Raw genomic sequence first — 19,583 nt, forward strand, 5'->3', positions numbered from 1 at the left:
GGACGGCGGCCAATGCGGCATCAGAGTGCCCCGTGAGTGACAGGGGAATGTGCCAGGTACCGGCGTATCAGGGGAAAGGCGGAGCCTGCGGCTGAGCTGCACCCGTACTGCCGTCAGAGAGGAACCCGCTCCGGAGGATGGGCGGGCTTTCACCCGGATTGACGGCCGGGGAAACCATTCCGAGCACAAGGAGCTGGAGAATGACACCTGAAGGAGCCAATCTGCTGGCGCTGCTGCTGCGGAGGGTGGGCCAGAGTGGTCGGTGAGCTGCTGGTGTTGGCTGCAGGTGGGTGCGCGCTGCTCGGAGGGAGCGCTAAGCGGGGACTTGCTCGGTTGCGGACAGGCAGCAGCGCTGGGCACCGCCACGTCCCGTGCCCGGGCGCTGCGGGAGGAGGGCGGCCCGTTGCCCCGTCCTGCCTGCCCCGCCAGCATTAGTCCTCCCTTAGAATAAACGGAGCCGCCGCAGTGCGCACGCGCGGGCGGGCCGGGCATGCGCAGTAGCGGCGCTGAGGCCGCGGCCTCCCTGTGGAGGGCGGGGCGAGGGCCGGAGGTGATGGCGGCCGCCGCTGTCTTTGTGACTGGTGCTGCCGGGTGGAACCGGCACCGCCGGGGCCCTAGCCATGGCGAAATTGATGATTCCCCTGTCACTTCTGCCTGTCCCCGGCTTTGTGCGAGTCAGGGCCGCATTTATGCCTTTGGTGATAGCGTCCGTCGGGGTTTCTTCGTAGCACCGTTACCGGTTAACGGCTGGTGATGCCCCCGGTGCCGCCGGCCCCATCGTTGCCATGAGTACATCCGTGCTTCCGCAGAACCGCCAAGGGGCGGCCTCTGCCCTTCCTGCGCTTATGCTGGGTGTTGACTAGAGGAGCCGACACAGCAGATGCGGTGCATCACCCCAGCGTGGTTCTGGCTTCTAAAGTGTGTGTCCACACAAAAGCCTTCTATATCCTGTGCTTTTGGTTCTGCTAAGGGCTGTAATGGTTGTCAGAACTGGGTTCCCTTGTGCCCTCACTGGCAGGTCATCTGTAAGTCATCAAAAGGTAGTAATTTTGTTTACCCTTTGGTTTTGAAGTTGGGCCACCGCTAAAAAATTAGGGTCTGTTTGAAATTTTATGACGCTCCTTTCTGTTGCTTGCCTTTAGAAATACTTAACGTTTTAAGCCTTCTATATTGACGATGTGCAGATAACTCAAAAATACTGAAAATTACATCATTTCAGTTATTTCTTAGAATCTTTGTGGGGTTTTTTTGTTTTTTTGTTTTTTGTTTTGTTTTGTTTTGTTTTTTTGTTGTTGTTTAGCATTCCCAGCTCCTTAATGTTGAAAAAGTACTTTTTCCACAGAGGCCAGAACTGCTGTCTTTGAGCCTAAAATACGTCTCAGTTATAACTGAGCACAGGTTGGTGTTTGCAAAATATTTTAAACACAAAAGTAACATTTGGGGGGGGGGAGGGAAGTTTCTGCAAGGAATCAGTAGTGTAATTCGCTTATTTTTAAATATGGTTCACATTTTTCTTTGTGACTTAGTCAAGCAAGGGATGTATACATCCTCTCTTACGTATAACCCAGAGACTAAGTAAACTGGCAGCAGGAGAGGATTTGGCATAGTCAACACATAATCTCCAAAAAACCCATCCAACAAACCCCCAGGAAAATGGTGTTCGCCACTATCAAACTGTAGCTGGGGCTTACATTTCAAGCATTGTATTCTGCACACTTTGAAGAGGAAACTGGCCATACATATATTTAGTTACTGATATGTGATAATGGAACGTGGATCTTACCTAGTTCCAGAAGAACCCCCAGGTTTGATTAATAGATTTGACTTGTCCATTCTGTTTACTTAGAGAGACTGTAAACATGTAGTTTACGGTTTTTTTCACTAGCAGATTTTTTTTTAAATATACATCATGTGTAAGTGCAAACTGAGATTCAAGATGCCCTGTATAATAATAAAATTATGAATATACTCAAGATAAAATAATGTTTTTATTGCAAGTAAAACATGCTATGATAATAAGCTATGCTAAATTATAAGTATGCTCAATATTGCATGTGTGTTTTGAAAAAAACACATTTTAATCACAAACAGAAATGAGAGACTAAAGAACTCAGTAAAAGCAGTAATTTACTCTTCCCATATGGGCAGTTATTATTTTTGCCAGAATTAGAAGTACAGCATGATGGTCTAATTCTTTTTCTCCTGAAAAATAAGATTACAGTTCTTGAACTTTTTTAGCTAAGAAAATAATTTCCAAAGGAACTTGATGAATTCGAGAAATACAGCCTTAGGATAAAATCCAGTCAATTTGAGTTCTCCTAAATGATTATTTTCTTTATCTTAATGGATTCATGTGTTTGTGAGAGGATATACAGGTAAAGATCACTGCTTGCAAATAGGAAATCTTTCACTTTTGGAATGCCTTCAGGAATCAGAGCAGTTTCACTGCTTCCTACTGGTACCATGCAGGGGTTTTTTTCCATGCTGTTTGGTTTTGGTTTTCTTTTTCAATTACTTCTAAAGAACCCAAAGCTTTAAAGTCGCTCTGTCACCTTTCCTTCTTAGAATACTGTCTCAACATGTATTATTGATAAATGCCACTTTAGTGGATTAAATGTCTCAAAATGTCAAATGCATATTTTTTGATTGTCTAAAGATGACTGACTGAATATTAATTTTCTTTGAAGTTCAGTTATTTACGAAAAAGCTTCAGGACTCAGTTGCATTGAAATTTCCAGACAGGAACTTGGAATTCTGTTGCTGTCTGTCTCCAATCTTAAGATAGTATTTATATTTTAATTACATTTCAATCCACTCTCATCTTTTTAGTCAGCAATTAAAAGTCACCAAATTAAAACTGTCACCAAACCACTTAGGTATCTGTTCCACTTATATTCATATTTCTGAATATTAAATTAGGTGTTTTTAAATTAGATGTGTAGTGGAGAGTGGTGGCTTTAAAAATTATTAATAAATTACTAATTTTTCCTCTATTTGAATAGAGTGGAAATAGCAAATCATCTTGTCAGCTATATAGTTGACTTTAATTCTATAGTAATTAGTTTTAATATTAGACTTTTAAAATGCTGACCTTGACCTTTTCAAAATTTGCATTAACTGTACAGTTACATTTTGTATGAAAAAAAACCTTAAAACTTCTCTAGAGAAATGTGTTCAATTTCTCTATCTTCGTTGGGCTTTCTTCCTTTCTTCTTAATTCTTTCCTAGGTACATAAAGCATACTGTAAAATATCAACATTTAAGATTTCTCTTTTTTTTTTAAATCCTGCTACCTCATAAGTTACATTATTCAAGTTGGGAGAAGGTTGAGTTACAAAGGTAATATTCTCTTGAAGAACAGTTTGTTTCTCATAAGCATTTGTTTCTCATAATTTGTTTCTCATGCTTGCTAAGAAGAATTAATATTCTTTTTTTTCTAATTGGTGAGTTATATTGTGTTTTGAGGTAAACCAGATAGATTGCCTTGCAATTGTAAAGTACCAAATAAAGGTTGAGTTTAGACTGGTTTTGCCAGCTGTGTTGGTAGAGGAGAGAACATGTGCACACAGAATGTTATTTGTGCTGTTTGAATGCATACATACTTCATGTGAGATTGTTGTCTGTTGTGCTGGGAACACTCCAGGCTTCAGTCCCATTAAAAGGGTTTGGTCATGTTTATTGTCAGGCAGGCATGGCCCTAACATGCTTTTGCTGACAAAATCCTAATTTACCTACACACAATGCTAAGGTACGCTCAATACTTTCACAAAACAACATCCCTATGGATATTACAAAGTCGCACATGTTTGTATATACATTCTTATTGCTATTACAAAATGATCAAAACAGTTTGGTGTCTTTTCCATTCTGTACCCTGTGTCCTCATCTGGGTGTTCGTGCTCCATTCTTATTACACAGGCTCTTCCCGCCCTTGTTTAGTAAATTTTCCTCTGTTATTCACTTAGAATTAATTGCACATCTTATACCATTTTCAACTTCATTAGCACATTTAAACTTCCATAACCATTTTATCTGTCAGATGTTGCAGCATCTAGAGCTATTTTGACTTTTGGTTTATCAAAATCTTTTCAGCAAAAGTGTTTAGGAATATATGTACTTTATATGAGTATGTTTTGATTGATGCTCTGGTGAGAACTACAGTAGACCCTGCACAAACAGAAGTTTGTGCTCAAAGTTCACTCTGCAATTCTGTTTGCTTTGCTGTCTCAAATTTGGTAGAATGGATGTGAACACCATTTGTAGGAGGCATATTGCAGTGGTTATGATTTTAGAGTGTGCCTGTTGAGATACTCTGAAAATGGCTGTCCTGGATGTTGTTGCATTCCTGTATGTTTAACAGTATGTTGTGTTTACAGTCTTTTAGTATAGTATCTAAGATTCAACAAATATGAATTTGATACTCGAAAGGGCCGCTGGACTTTCTGAAGGATAAGGATAACTGCAAACAAATAAAGTACACATTTCAAGTTCTTCCACACACAGAATTATATGTACATCTAAGAAGGACTGTTTATAGTGCCAACTGTTGATGGTGCCAAAAGAAAATCTTTATAAATACATTGTGTCTTGTAACTATCTTTGGAAAGGGAATATTAGCATTGGTGAAGTAAAAGAATTCCTCTAGAAATACAGTGAGTGTTTTTGGCAGCTCTTTGTTTGGTATATAAGTATTAAGGTCAGTTAAACATTTTTTTGTAGCTTTTTACTAATAGCGTAGTTACTACTAAAAGGAATGCGTGTCTATCTCATATTTCAACTATGCGCTTATCAGACTTCTCAGGGTGGTTACCTGGCATCTAGGTCAACGAGCTCATTACGTTCTAGGCTGCTCCATCCCTTATTGTCTAGGGAAAAGGACAGTGTTAAAACACAGGAGTCTTGTGAGCACCAGAACTAATGAGGTCTGGGTCCTTATTAATGAACTTTGTGATAGACGAGAAGAATGCTCTTACCCTCAGAGAGAGCTCCCAGGTGGTCCCCTGCTCATCCCCCGTAATGACAAAAATTAGCTTACCATCCCCAAGCTCCTTCTCTTCAACTGCTAGCTGCTTTATCGCCATACATAGGCTGGCCATTTCTTGCCACTTAACTGTCAGGGGTGTGAAATGCCTTGCCCCTCAAATGGATATCTGTACAGATAGCTATGAGAGGTATGCGTATCTTGCCAAGCATGTATTATGTGGGGTGTACCTTATTACTTTGAAGTCTGTATCAAATTTCACTATAATGGGGCTAACAGGCCGCTTGTTTCGATACTTTCAAGCAGAAAAATAGGGGAAATGCATTAACTTTAAGGGGGGGTGGGTTTGGAGATTTGTGTTGGTTTGGGTTTTTTTTAAACCAGGCTATTAGTTAACCAGGCATCTGGCAGTATAAACATTTGGTATGTGAACAGAAAAGTTTTGTCAAGTGGTAGGATTGCTTGAATTTGGTCACATCACAGAACACATTTGATGTCACACAGGAAATACCCAGTACTCAGGGTCTGATGCGTCATGTTACAGGAGATGCTTGAAGGTTAGTTGTGTGACAAGTGCCCAATGGGTCAGATGATGGACAAGGGCTTAGGAATACAGCCTTTGCCTGACATGATGAGAAGCTGTATGGCACACAGCCATATGTTATGAAACAAAAGTAAGAAATCCCAACTCTAATGAGCTATCCACTGGAGTTTGGTTCTTGGTAATCCACACAAAAGACAGACTGTAACTGGAATCTTGTGGGAGTAAGTGGAGCAAATACTAGGAGGGTCATTCCCCAGCTTTCCTGAACTCCAGACCTACACAACACATGTGTGCACCCACTGTGTTTTCTACCCTTTTGTCAATAACTTGATCAAATATTTATAAATATAACTATTGATTAATTCATTTGGCTTTCTAGAAGAAAAATTAAAACAATTAGCATGAAATAATTATAAATGCTTGTTAGCCTTGTTTAACATACCAAGTTTTCACCGAATTGTTAAGATATTTTGGAGGGCTCTAAAATCATCAACAGATCCAGTAAAGTGATAAATTAGTACCAAAAATATCAAATAAAGCAGGGGTTGGCTAGAAGAGAGAGGAGAATTGAATTTTTTAGTATATATATTTTTTATTTGAGTGGAGGGTAAATTAGGCTAAGCCATAGCACAGTATTCATTAGTATCTCCCTTAATGATGGACAAAAACAGTAGAGGTACACTGCTGAAATTTGCTTTTAATAAAAAATAAGGAGACACTGCTATTACAGATTAGGATTAGGATGCACTGGATGACCTGCAAACTGGAGTAGTGAGACAGTCCTGGGATCTTAACTGTAATGCTGTACAAAAAATTTGATATCAGTGAAAGAAAAATGAGATCAATCTGGAGTGGATGAAGAGAAAACTGCAAGAAATAATAGGAAAACAAAAATTCAGTCTTATAAATGGACCTTAGAAAGTCTGACAATTGTTCATCTTAATAAAAGTTGAGAGAGGATATCAACACTGGATAATTATAAAAGTGACTAAATATACAAAGGAAAATTAAGTCAAATGACAATTTTGACAGAAGAACAGAGATATGTAAGCATTAATAAATTGATTGTATAATTTAAAAGTTTGCAGTCTTGGCACTGACGTACTAGGATGGTCTTTCTGTGGAAATAGTGGCAATACAAGAAAACTCGCTGAAACATAGATTGCTTTTAATAAAGTGATTATATGATGTCTTTGCCTGAAATAGCAGAGATGGACTTGATGACATTTTTCTGTGTTTATTGTTCAAAGATGAATATTACTGAAATTCGTAATTTTACCAATAAAAAGCAAGTTGTAGCTTGGAGCTTGCTAAATAAATCACACTTAAAAGGAGAAAAACATCTACCATCTATTATCAGTTCCAGAATTTTGTGAAAAGGTTTAGATTTCCTTTAGAAGAAGTGTTACTTTACATGATGCCAAATAAACTTTGAAATTCACTCACTTTTTTTAAAGTTCATTCAAATACAGGAAACTAATTGTACTGAAACAACTCTGCTTATGAAGATTCATCCTTTCAAGGAACAGGCTTTCAAGTTCACAAGAAAAGGGTATTCTATAGAATTCTGACATACAGAAAAGCTTTGATTTATGGAGTTGCATTTATGAGGCCATACATTATCAGAATAAATGGTGGTCTTGTTCTTCTGTATTTCCTAGTTCCTCAGGCTTAGAATGGAAGGAGTGAATACGTGAGATTGTCTGGCCATGGGAAGGAGAAGATGCCTGCTCCAAGGGTGCCAATGCTGGCAGCAAGATCAATGGATCTCTTCTATTCCAGGAGACATGGAGGTCTATTTGTGTTTGGAGCTACCTGACTAGATAAAGTATAGATCAGTCTACTTATGAAAGTACTTCCCATGAAGAAGACGGCCTGATGGCTTAGTTTACCTCTGAATGAGTCATGTTATCAGATAAGCCTTTTCATGAAATTAAAAAACAAAACCAGTATTTTTCTGGTTTCTGGACTTCCTTGGAATTTTTTGTCCCCTTCTTTGTCGATTCAGGTGGGCCGTTATCTCTTCCTAATTTTAATTGGAACTGTGGAAGCAAGATCCTGCAATAGAAAAACCTTCGAGTGTTTCCTTAAGCTTTAAAATAGGCAAGCTTGAAATTTGCAATAAGGGCAGTTAATGCATCTGTAGCAGTATAAATACCTCTTTAAATAGGTGTAAATAAAATATACTCATGTTTGAAGGGAGTTTTTTATGTTGGCAAAGTGGAGTAAAATATTTTTATTGTAAAAAAATAGAGAAGGCCAACTTACCATACAAACAATACACTTCCGTATAGGGATTTTCACCAGAAAAACTTGTCTGCTGAAAGGGAGATTGCACTGTCTTAAATCTGTTCTGAAGCCAGCTAGTTTATGCCACTGTAAATGAAATTCACTGTGTGCAGCATAAACTTTAGGCAAACGTACAGCTTCCTAGCAAGCCTAGAGGTACAAGATAAAATCAGTACCAGTTGACTGAACACTCAAAGTTCTTCTGTCACCAAAGCATCTTTAAATGAGCCTGTTTCAGCCCTAGCAATGATTAGGCCAGGCTGTCAGTGTTTGTTTGTATTCTGTTATTTTGGTCTGGAGACCCTAATGGGAATTCACTTAGCAAACAGTATAGTAGATTGTATCTCCCTTCCTCTATAAACTGTAGAAGGACCATTGGTCTGCTTTGAGTCTGGGGGTTTGTAGTATGCAGATGAGCCTTTTGGAATCTAAAAATATGTAACAAATTTTTCATTTCCATCTTCTTTTTACATGAAACTGTAAGAGTTTGGGGTTTTTTTGAGGGTAGGCCTAGGAATAGTCTTTCTCTTAAATAACCATTAAGAGCTTTAACACATTCCTGGGTGTGCTTCCTGTGGACTTTATTGAAGAAATTCCTACAGGTGGGTACTATTTGTAGAGTTGTTCTTTGATGTATGTCAGATATTTTACTTTTCAAAGTATGCTATGTGTACATATTTTGCAAAGTAGAAGTATTATTATCAAATCTAATTAAGTGTAAAAGTAACATAACACAAATTTATAACTGTGCATAGCACTTACAAACCAAATTCAGTGCTGGGAATGTGTTTGTTTTATGGTATATTGATTTTTAATTTTTATTTTTTAAATAGTAAGAGTGCAGAATCAATTACTTATTTTTCCGTTTCAGGAACAGGTTGAAGAAACCATGGCCAATCAACGGGATTACATTAGCAGACCTATTTGCAATGGAATTTCTGTTCCTGAAAATAAAATCAATTCCTTAGTGGCTGAAGGTCATGGACAGCAGATTCTAAAAGTACTACAAAAGTTCAGAGAACAAAATATATTTTTTGACTTTAAAATTCTTGTGAAAGATGAAATAATTCCTTGTCATCGTTGTGTACTGGCAGCGTGCAGTGATTTTTTCAGGTAAACCTAATTTTGGCCTGAATTTTCAGAAAATGGATTGTAAATTCTCTGGGAGGGAAGGAAGGAATATAATTACAAAAATTAAAAAAGAAATCACAACTGAATATATGTCTGCAGAGTTTTGAGGAAAATATTCAAACATGATAAGGATAGCAAAAAAAAAAAAAAACCCAAAACAAAAAAGTGTTAGATGCCTAACCATACCCCAAATACATATGTTTGTATTTCCAAAGTGACACAGGGACTCTATGAATCTGAGATTCAGATGTATTTCAGACTCTGGAATACAAATGTCAAACCATAAGTTCATGGTTATGCTGTTAGGTAGAATTGACACAAGTTGTATACCTTTAAGACATACCTGTTGACTGTATCTGTACTTAAAGATCTGCAAGGGTATTGCTAGAGTTCATATGTGACAGTCTACGTACTTCAACACATTTATACTGTGAAACATAACAGGTTGATTACAAATACATCTTGCATTGAGCAGCTGTAGATAAATGGTATGTGATTTTGGAATGGTGCTGTGTTTTGTTTGCCTAAGATGAGTAGTCAGCACAATATTTTGTTCATAGTTTGTCTTCAGAGGTATTTAAACACATATTTTTTCTAAACTACAGGTTTAGCCTTTCAGTATGAAATGGATCTGTGATCTTCCTTCTGGTGCTTAAAGCTATACATTTTTAAGGGACAGACAGACCATTCACATACAGAATATTAATTTACGAAGAACCTTAGTAAGACTCAAACTTGTGATTTCACTCTGCAAGTTCGTTTCCAAATACACTGTTTACTAAAACACAAAGCTAAGATGCTCTAACAATAAAAAAATGGGCTCCTGGAAATAAATTAATGACCTTGATTTAAGTTGCCCATATGTAGGTGACAAGTGCTATTTTCAAATGTCCTAGAGCATCCCATGATCTGTGGGAGTCTGCTATATATGGCAGAGGATACAGGCCAGACGTGTTCTTAGGACTACTGAAAAAAGAAGAAATGCCAATGAAATAAGCTATTTCTCCGCTGTAGCGGCAGATTTGTTTTTTCTCTGACACACAGAACTTCTTGCATTTCAAGTGTTTACAGCTTGATAGCACAGAGATGCTCTGGTAGAAAGGAAGAAATTTTCTGGTAGAAAGGTAGAAATTCATGAATTCTCCTAGAATACAAGGCCCCTCATATTACGTTCAAGGAATAAAAGTACTTAAGTCCACTAGATAAATTTTCAAATGAAACACCTTTGTTTTCTGTGGTCTTTGAACTTCTCCTAGTTTTGCTTTCATTGTGTAAATCCAAGATTCAGCAACATTTTGCTCCGTCCTTGTTAGCTTTTGGAATCAAAGCCTCTGCCCAGATTGCTCTCCTTCTACTAGTACTGGTCAGTTGCTATTTTACACTGTAATTAGAGATGTGTATCATAGCTCTTGGGTTAATAAGGAAAGGATTCTAAGGATTGTCATTTAGTACACACAGAGATCTTCGGGACAAAAGTGTCTTATCGTAATTCTATGTTCTTGTTCAGGTGGTCAGACAAGTTCATGCTTTACCTAATGGTAACTTCCCAAAAAGTATGCTATACACAGGGATTTTTTTTTTTTTTTTCTCTTTGGCTTCATAAAAGTATGGGATTTTAAAAATCACATACTATGCAAATACTACTTGTATACCTGAACTATGATATAATACTATTTTTTTAAATAGGAACTATCTATGAAATATTAATAATCCAGATTATATACTTAGTATTTGGTGATTTATCTAAATCTTTCTCCACTATCATTCTTTGTCAAACTCAGAAGCTGTTGCTATTGCAGTGTGATGCTTAGGCTCTGGGAGGGTAGGGCAAGTGATGTTGCAACATGATTCTGTTGCCAGCGCTTACTGGCTTGAAAAACTAATTATCTTGCCATGTTAGATTGTGTAAAATATTTAAATGTTATTACATATTTAGTAATAAAGTAATCAAAGTTGTAATAAAATTTGCACAAATCTATTGATCAATAGCTTGTTCCACTATTTCAACCATCGTTTCTGTATTCAGTCACAATCTACTTTCTGCACAAGTTTCATTGTGTCATGAAATCCTATGTCAAAACCTCATTTTTTTCCTGACATCTCCCTGTATCCATACATCTATCTGTCAACTCTAAAGCAAGAATTAAGTTTCATTATATTTTTTCTCCTCCTTCACCCACACCTACTTTTTATTACTGAGGAATGCACCCATCATCCATCCTGCCATTTGCTCAGCCTGCAATCTGGAAGGCCTTTTTTCGCTTAATTTTCTGTATTCATCCACAGTGCATGACCTAAATCATGGAGCTTTTCTACTATATATTTTTTAAATCAGCCTTTCTTTCTCAAGCTGTTGAAACTGATGCTGCCCCAAACAATTCCACATTTTCTCTCACAGAGAGCTGCAGACTTCATTGCGCTCTGTGAAAATCCATACAAAACACAGGTGCTGCTATCATTTTTCTGAGCAATCACTTTGAGTATGTTCTTATCATCACTCCTTTTTATTTCAACCATAACAAGCAAATGCATTGCTCTCACTTACGAGAACCGCCACATTTTAGACCTGTACAGCCTGCCCACCTTATACACCCTTGATTGTCTCCTTACTCTCACACCAGTGTTCTCTGCTGTTTGCTCAATCTTTAATTTGTGTGTATATCTTCTGTATTTTATCCACAGAGCCATGTTTGAAGTTAATATGAAAGAACGAGATGATGGCAATGTTACTATTAGTAATCTATCACCCAAGGCAGTGAAAGCTTTTCTTGATTATGCTTACACAGGAAAAACAGAGATAACAAATGATAATGTGGAAATGCTCTTCCAACTGTCGTCATTTCTTCAGGTTTCACTCCTTTCCAAAGCTTGCAGTGACTTTCTAATAAAAAGTATCGATCTTGTGAATTGCTTACAGTTGCTTTCTCTATCAGAAAGTTATGGTTCCGTCCGCTTATTTGATCATGCGCTAGATTTTGTACAGCACCACTTTTCCTTGCTGCTGAGATCAAGTGATTTTTTGGAGATGAATTTTGAGATATTACAAAAATGTCTCGAGGCTGACGAACTAAATGTCCCCGAGGAAGAATCAGTGTTGAAAGCTGTCCTTCAGTGGACCAAACACAACGTAGAAACACGACAGAAATATCTGCCTAATTTGATTAAAAAAGTGAGACTGCACCAGTTACCTGAAAAGACTTTGCAGGACTTTCTACATTCTGAAGAACACCTACTTAAGAGTGCTGATTGCTCAGTAATAATCAATGATGCGGTTAAAAGTGTGCAAAACTTTAGCGGACTGTTTCCAGATGCACGTCCTTCAACAACAGAAAAATACATATTTGTTCATAAAACTGATGAAGATGGAGAAAACAGACATACATTCTGCTACAACATCAAAACAGATAAATGGAAAGAACTACCACATACGCACATGATTGATCTTCCAGGGTCAAGCTTATCTAGTTATGGAGAAAAAATATTTATAACTGGAGGATGCAAAGGGAATTGTTATAGGACTGTCAGGCTTCATATTGCTGAACCATTTCATGATGCCACTGACCAAACGTGGTGCTACTGCCCAGTCAGTAATGAATTCTCCATAGTGTCAGCTATGAAAAAACCAAGGACGATGCACACATCTGTTGTAACCTTAAATCAGCTGTTTGTAATAGGTGGAAAGACCAGGGGAGCTCAAGAAACTCGAAGCCTTTTGGATGTAGAATCCTATAACCCTCTTTCCAAAGACTGGAAATCTGTAAGCCAATTACCAAGAGGTATCTACTATCCAGAAGCAAGCGCATGTCAGAATATAATTTATGTCCTTGGCTCAGAAGTAGAGATTACTGATGCCTTCAATCCGTCTCTTGACTGTTTCTTCAAGTATAATGCTATGACTGATCAGTGGTCTGAGCTTGTAGCAGAATTTGGGCAGTTTTTCCATGCAACTCTAATCAAAGCTGTTCCAGTGAACTGTACATTGTACATATGTGATCTCTCCACCTACAAGGTCTACAGCTTTTGCCCAGAAACTTGTGTTTGGAAAGGGGAAGGATCTTTTGAATGCGCTGGCTTTAATGCAGGAGCAGTTGGGACAGAAGACAAAATTTACATATTAGGTGGTGATTATGCTCCAGAAGAAATCACAGATGAAGTTCAAGTCTACCACAGTAGTAGGTCTGAGTGGGAAGAAGTTTCACCAATGCCAAGAGCCTTAACTGAGTTTTACTGTCAGGTCATTCAGTTTAATAAATACAGGGACCCCTGGTCATCTGTACTAACAATTTGCTCTGGAGAATTTTGAAACTCCTGAGTCAAAAGAATCTATTTAAATGCACAAGTTTTAGAACAGATTTTTAGGTATTAATTTACAGATGGAAAAATATGTACTATTTTATTTAAATCTTCAGTTTAAACTGTATGCTATAGAATTGCTTTTGGAAGAGTCCATTAAATTGTCATTCATGCTACTCATTATATAGAAAGTATTAATTTTATATGCAAGTCTTCTCTGTAATTATCTGAATAATTTGCAAAATTATATTACTTCTCAAAAAAGCATAGTCATGAGGAATTCATTGTGTAATATGTGCCATTATTTCTGTAATATTCACAGTCGTCCCAGTAGACAAATTGCTGAGTAAGAAAACTGACTGTGATACTGTTTTCCCTATGTAACTGAAGTTTAAAAGAAGTTTACATTAGTGGTGTTTTAGTTAGGGTTTTTATATTCATGAATATATTCATATTCAGGAATTCATTGTCAGCTTTATCTTATCAGAATGACCTTAGCAAGGTCAAGAGCCAAAGTGACCTTCACAGCATTAAACCCAGGTATCTAACTTGAAGAGACTGATAATTCCTGTCATCTTACTTCAGCTCTTCGGTTTTACCACTTTTTCTCCATCCTTGTGCCTTAGTAGTAGCTGTACTTTCTGTTTTCATCTCACCAAGTGTGGCAAGATAAACTTTGATAACATACTGCACAGTGAGCAAGATTTCTACAGGATGAATGATTCATGTGGTATCTTTGCGTCAGTCATACTGTTAACTAAAGAAAAAACACTTCAGGATATTTTCTAACAGCAGTCTTCCACCTCTGAAGTCTCCAGTGCTACCTACTAAGCAGCCACTAAGCTGCTTACAGCAGCAAGCTGTATATAAACTTCAGTTAGTTGCTTTGGTTAACTATGGGAAAAGTTTGTATCTTGTCATACATCAAATACAAAGTTAGTTACAAAAACAAAAAAAATCCCCCTATTTAAAGTCAAAGTAAATAGTATTTCTGAGGTGAAAGAATGCCTTTTTTTTTTTTTTTTTTTTTTAAACTTCTATAGTGGTTTAAATGAATTAAAATATTTTATCTTGTACTCCATGGCAAATTTAAGTGTTAAATTAATACTTGGTAAACACTACACAATATATTGCTTGATAAACTTTCAGTACTTATCTATTATAACGTTAAAATCGTAATGGACTTTTAGGATTAATACTAGTCTAGGCATACATTATGAAGTAAGTTTGCATACAGAGTGGGACCTATGTCTGACAGGAGGACACTGAAATTAGCTAAGTTTCTTCAATTCATCTGTAATCTCCACAGCCTGAGAATTTTGTTTCTTACCAGCTATTTGAATAAGATATCAGGAGCAAGTACTGTTTAAGCAGTAAGGTAATCTTATTCCAACAGAGTAGTTCTAAACATCTAAGCATATCATTTCCAAGCAGTTTAAAAATGAACAAAATCTAGTGAGGTATCTAAAACATCTTTCATATGGTTTGAGATGACTGTGGTAAGTTCATCATCATATCACTACTGCATGTACTTTTTGCAAAACTCTAGCTCAGTATTAATGCTTAAAGCTTAATATTGCCTAGCAATATACCTCTTTTAAACAGTAAACAATGGAAAGTTCCAATTCTGTGATAGACTCTATAATTTGTTATCAGATACCTTTATAAACTTAGAAAACTTTCACTAAGCATTTTCATAAGGATGAAAATGAAAACGATGCACATTTTGAGAACATATTAATAGAGTGGAGTCCTCTCACTCAATAATTTATTTGCATTAAGATGTCTGTCAGTTTTGTAGAAGTAAATAGCTGCTTGTTACAGTATTTCAGGCAACTTCCACATTTATTTTGCTCTTTTCGTAGTGAGTTTCCAAATCATAACTACAGTTAGCTAAGTAACCTTTACAATCACCATACTGAAATGCAAGGTTTTTTTATATTGGAACATGACTACTTTTTGTTAGTGCAAAGCAAATGTATTGAATAGTTTAGGAGAGATGGAGAATACTATTCCTGCTTGCTGAAACAGTAGGAAAAAAATAGACCTAGGGGACAATAGTTTTAGCATTAATAAAGCTACTCAAAGCAGCAGAGACTTCATTACCATTAATTATTGCGACATGTCACTTCATTGCAGTACAAAGCCCAATTCTTCTTTGCTTATGTTTTTGTGTTGTTTTTAGACCTGAGTAATAGGAGAGTACAATTTATGCAACGAGTAACATATTATGCCCATAGCACAGGGGTATAAATAGCTATGCAAATTGGAAGAGGCAAGAGAATTGTGAGGTTTTTTTAATTGCCATTATCATGACCAAATTGCTGGGCCATGTAAACAACAAATCAGTCAGAAATTCAGGTGATCCTCTTTCCTCTAAGTTTTTCCTTAGAGCAATTTTTTTTGGCAGTCTTCCGTCTACACTTGCTATGTGTAGAAGCCTCTGGCACATGACATCAGGCATATTTATGACATGGTAAATTACTCAGTATATATAGTGAAAAATAAATGAAGCTTAATTTGGAAAATAGGCATGGTTCTTTAATATCCTATGCTACATTTGCACAGGAACTAATGTCAGTTCCCTATCTGACAAATCGTTCATGGATTTCAAATAGAGTTGACCTCTCTTACTCAGTAATCGGGAAATAACGCTGTAGTGTCAGTCACTTTATACCGTTGCTTACAGAAAAGTTACTGGGAAATAGTACTAATTTTCTTCAGTTACGTAGGTAAGCCTGTATTACAACTCTCACAGAGGAAAAAAGGTCATTTGCCACAATTCCACATACAGAGAGTTAAATCTCATAGCAGTACAGAGTGCAGAAGAAGCTGTGTCAGACAGTCATGGTTAAAAACAAGCTTTATGATAGAATTAAGGGCCTATGTTCCAAATTCTGTGCTTAATTGCTAATGATGTGAGAAATCTCAGCAAAGTCAACTACACTACTCAGAAGAATATGGATTACTTGCAATGAGTAACTGCTGTAAGTCTGGATCAGATAGATTTTTCAGTCTATGCAGCTGTTATGCAGTTCAAAAAATGTCACAAAATTAGTGCAAAGCAAGTTCTACATCTTTTCTGACTTTTCAAAGCTCACATTATTTTATGAAAGGTATCTTCCTCTAAAAATAGTCCAGGACTAGGTTAATGATTACCTATGTTCTCAATGAAGTATAGTTAGATGTTTAAAACATACAAATTGCATGCAAAGTTATAATCCACTATTTGCACTTAAACAATGTAACCAAAACATTTCTAATAGTATTCTATGTCACAGGACACATTATAAGCATGACCAGTATAATATACATGAAGATAATATATATTGTATGTGGTATTTTAATATCCGGTAATGATTATATTGGATAATCTTAATTTTTAAAGAATGCTATGAAAATCCTATGGCACTTTGGTAATGTTATCACACTGGTTTAGTTGTTATAATAAATATCAATTATTCAGGTGTTTATATTGATTATGTTTGCACAGACCTGATGATTACTCTATTATTTATGTACTAATGAATTTATTTTCTATATTCTAAATACATCTGTAGTAGTAACTCAGTTTACTGCAGTTAAAAATTCATTATATTCACAAAATGGAGTAGATTTACTGGGTCAGGTTTATTTCTGGTATTACTCCATGAAGAAAGCTGTATACCTCCTCTGATTAGTAGTAGATAGTAGGTAAGGTAGAGGCTATAGAATGTGCTGTCTGCAAGTTCATAATGTGGAGCCTAATTTTAGATGTTTCTGTCTGTAGGTGACCAACAGGAGGCAGCATATGATCTATTTTAATTAAAACAGGCTGAAACCAGGGATGTATTTGACTATAGCTGAACATTATGCTCAATTTACATTTTTTCCCTTTTAACATCCAATAAAGCATAGAGATCAGTAACATGTTGCTGCTGCCTGGGCTCTGCTGGTATGTGGAAAGTACGATGCTACATGTTTGCCGAGATGTTCATTCTTTTGCGAAATAAAAGCACTGAGCAACTGAATCCTTCTCAGGTCTGATTTTTATTTCCTTTTTTGTCTGTTTCAAAATACAGAGAACCTACTGTGCTTCCAGTGAGGTTAACTACTTGGTTTTTCTCTCTTTTTACAACTGCAGAACATTTTGAATGTTAGATTATAAGCAAGAATGCAGTTAGCATGCATGAAAATTGCAGAGAGAGAAGATTTTTTTCAGTGATCCCTGGACCTTGTATTTGTATATCCTTTGTATATCAATTTGCTGTTCCCATGCTAAATTTTATTTAGTCTGCTGAAAAGTTGTAAGTTTACTATTATAAAGTACTCATTTAAATTGTTTTTGTTTTTTTTAATTGAATCCTCTAGCTCAGATTGATATACAGAGAGTTTTATTAACAGTTTAAGGTTTGCAAATTATTACATATTTATTTATGACTAAAATGGGCTTCCATACTACCTAAAAGTGGCTTCAAATAAAAGGAGATATAAATTACTTAGTCTAAAATTCCTGTGCAAATGGTGCAGAAATGGCATTAATACAAAGTAAGGGAGCCCTGCGTTGTCCTGTGTTCTTCCAGAACTTAAAATTCCGTGACCTTCAAACCTCTGTTTAGATAAAACAGATTTACAGCAGTAAAAATTAACCCTCCAACACTCCAAGACCTTTGTCCCACAGCTAGCAAAAGCCATTTGGAGACATGTACAAAGCGTCCCAACAGTGTTCGCAATGCTAAAAGCTTATACTGAACAATGAAGGGATTCACAGACCAAATTTGAGAGCTGTGTCTGCGTAACCCTGTGCACAATCGGAAGAAAATTGCATATGTATGTTATACAGATCTAGGGAATTCACCACGGACTTGCAGTTTGTATCCAAAGCAGACCATATGGTGGGGCTTTTCTCAGTGTTATCAAAAGCAAGGAAGCAGAGTCTGGATTTAATGAATAAAATACACATTAATTACACATAAATTCAAGACAGTTCACATGAATGAAGTAGGTCCAAGGATCTTTGTTGGAGGAAGCTGGTATATACCAAGATTCTTCACCTGTGATCAACAGCCTCTGTAATAGTGGAATAACACAAGAGGGACAAAGTAGAGCTGTTTAGAATTACATGCACAGGTACCCTAGGACATCATATGCTTCCTAGTTCAAATAATCCTAATGGACACCAATCTTATTTAGTGGTTTTGTGTTTCACAAAGGAAGGATATTCAGTGAGGTGTAATTAGCACTAGTTATTTTTGCAGACTGGAAGAGGTTCAGACTGTTGATGACTTTTACTCTCCATCATTTTTCTACCTACTTGCACCTGAACCTAGTGTGAACTAGCCTGCAAGACCTTTGGGGCACACTTGCATCTTATTTCTGAGCACTGTAAAAATACTGGTAGTAAGGTAAATTGAAGCCTTGTTCATACATGCGACTTAGTAAGAAATATGCCCGTATAGTATTTTGCCAGCAATGCGGCATAGTCTTGCTACCCTACTCCTTTTTTCATTTTTAAATTTTTATGATACACAATAGGCAAGTGTGGCAGCAAAACAGTCATTCCGTGTAAGTAATAAATTCGGAGCCTTTCCACATTTCGCAGCTATAGATATTTTCAGGAAGTTTACTGCAGGAATTGTCGGCTGAAACTGGAAAATACCGTTTTAAAGCAGATTTGTAATTTCATCATCACAATTGTGGTCACTAGGAGCTGTATTAACCAAGTAACCTACCCATCCAGTGAAAATGCTTCAGTCCAAAATACTGAATGCAGTGGATTTAAAAGGATTGAGCAAATATTTAATAAATATGCAAAATAATACATGCACGTATGAGGTTAGCCAGCATAGAGGTAGCAACTTCAGGGGGGAAAAAAAAGGCATCTGAATTATGTACCTGCAAGCACTGCCTTAAGCCTGAACAAAGGTTACGTCACCAAGGCAACGGGATGCAATACAAAGAGTACGTATCAGACACTTCACCTACCCCTGAAGAGACAAAAACAAAGAGCCCAAGAACAGAAAGCCCCACAAAACTGTTCGGCCTGTGTGCTAGTGACATTAGTGACACGGTGGCTTACATAGGCAAGCACTTGCCCGAAGATAATGATTTTTTTTATTACAGTATCACCACAGACATTTTTTCACACTTTTAATCACAAACCTCACAGTACACTCAAACCACGCAGTCTGGGAAGCAATGCGAACTGTGCGTTAGCTCAGCCACCACAGGCCTGCGGGCCGCACCGGCTGCTGAGTTCAGTTCGCCCCAGCGCAGCTGTGGAAAAGCCCACCCGCGCCATCAGGCGCACCACAGCGGGAGCACCGAGACGCAGAGCTCCCCGCTCCCTCGCGGGCATCCGCAGAC

General features: G+C 37.2%; 1 protein-coding gene across 5 annotated transcripts; it reads left to right on the top strand.

The window, feature by feature from the left end:
• The first annotated feature begins 24 nt into the window (after positions 1–24).
• KBTBD3 (kelch repeat and BTB domain containing 3) lies at positions 25–17,248 on the top strand. 5 transcript variants are annotated; one of them, XM_030475938.1, is made up of 4 exons: positions 25–286; positions 7,187–8,416; positions 8,686–8,927; positions 11,628–17,248. In XM_030475938.1, exons 3-4 carry the CDS (start codon positions 8,704–8,706, stop codon positions 13,246–13,248), a joined length of 1,845 nt encoding a protein of 614 aa, XP_030331798.1. In that variant the 5' UTR covers positions 25–286; positions 7,187–8,416; positions 8,686–8,703; the 3' UTR covers positions 13,249–17,248. The 5 variants fall into 5 exon arrangements, with proteins under 5 accessions (XP_030331798.1, XP_030331797.1, XP_030331794.1 ...); XM_030475937.1 differs by lacking the exon at positions 7,187–8,416; XM_030475934.1 differs by lacking the exons at positions 25–286; positions 7,187–8,416 and adding an exon at positions 492–1,040.
• Positions 17,249–19,583: the final 2,335 nt, after the last annotated feature.

The sequence above is a fragment of the Strigops habroptila genome, chromosome 2 (assembly GCF_004027225.2).
Source record: "Strigops habroptila isolate Jane chromosome 2, bStrHab1.2.pri, whole genome shotgun sequence".
NCBI classification, from domain to species: domain Eukaryota; kingdom Metazoa; phylum Chordata; class Aves; order Psittaciformes; family Psittacidae; genus Strigops; species Strigops habroptila.

Coding starts and splice junctions, on each gene's coding strand:
- KBTBD3 (XM_030475934.1), top strand. CDS start 978: ATGGTTGTCAGAACTGGGTTCCCTTGTGCCCTCACTGGCAGGTCATCT. Junction 1,041..8,685: donor CATCTGTAAGTCATCAAAAG/GTAGTAATTTTG, acceptor TTTCCGTTTCAG/GAACAGGTTGAAGAAACCAT. Junction 8,928..11,627: donor GCGTGCAGTGATTTTTTCAG/GTAAACCTAATT, acceptor TTTTATCCACAG/AGCCATGTTTGAAGTTAATA.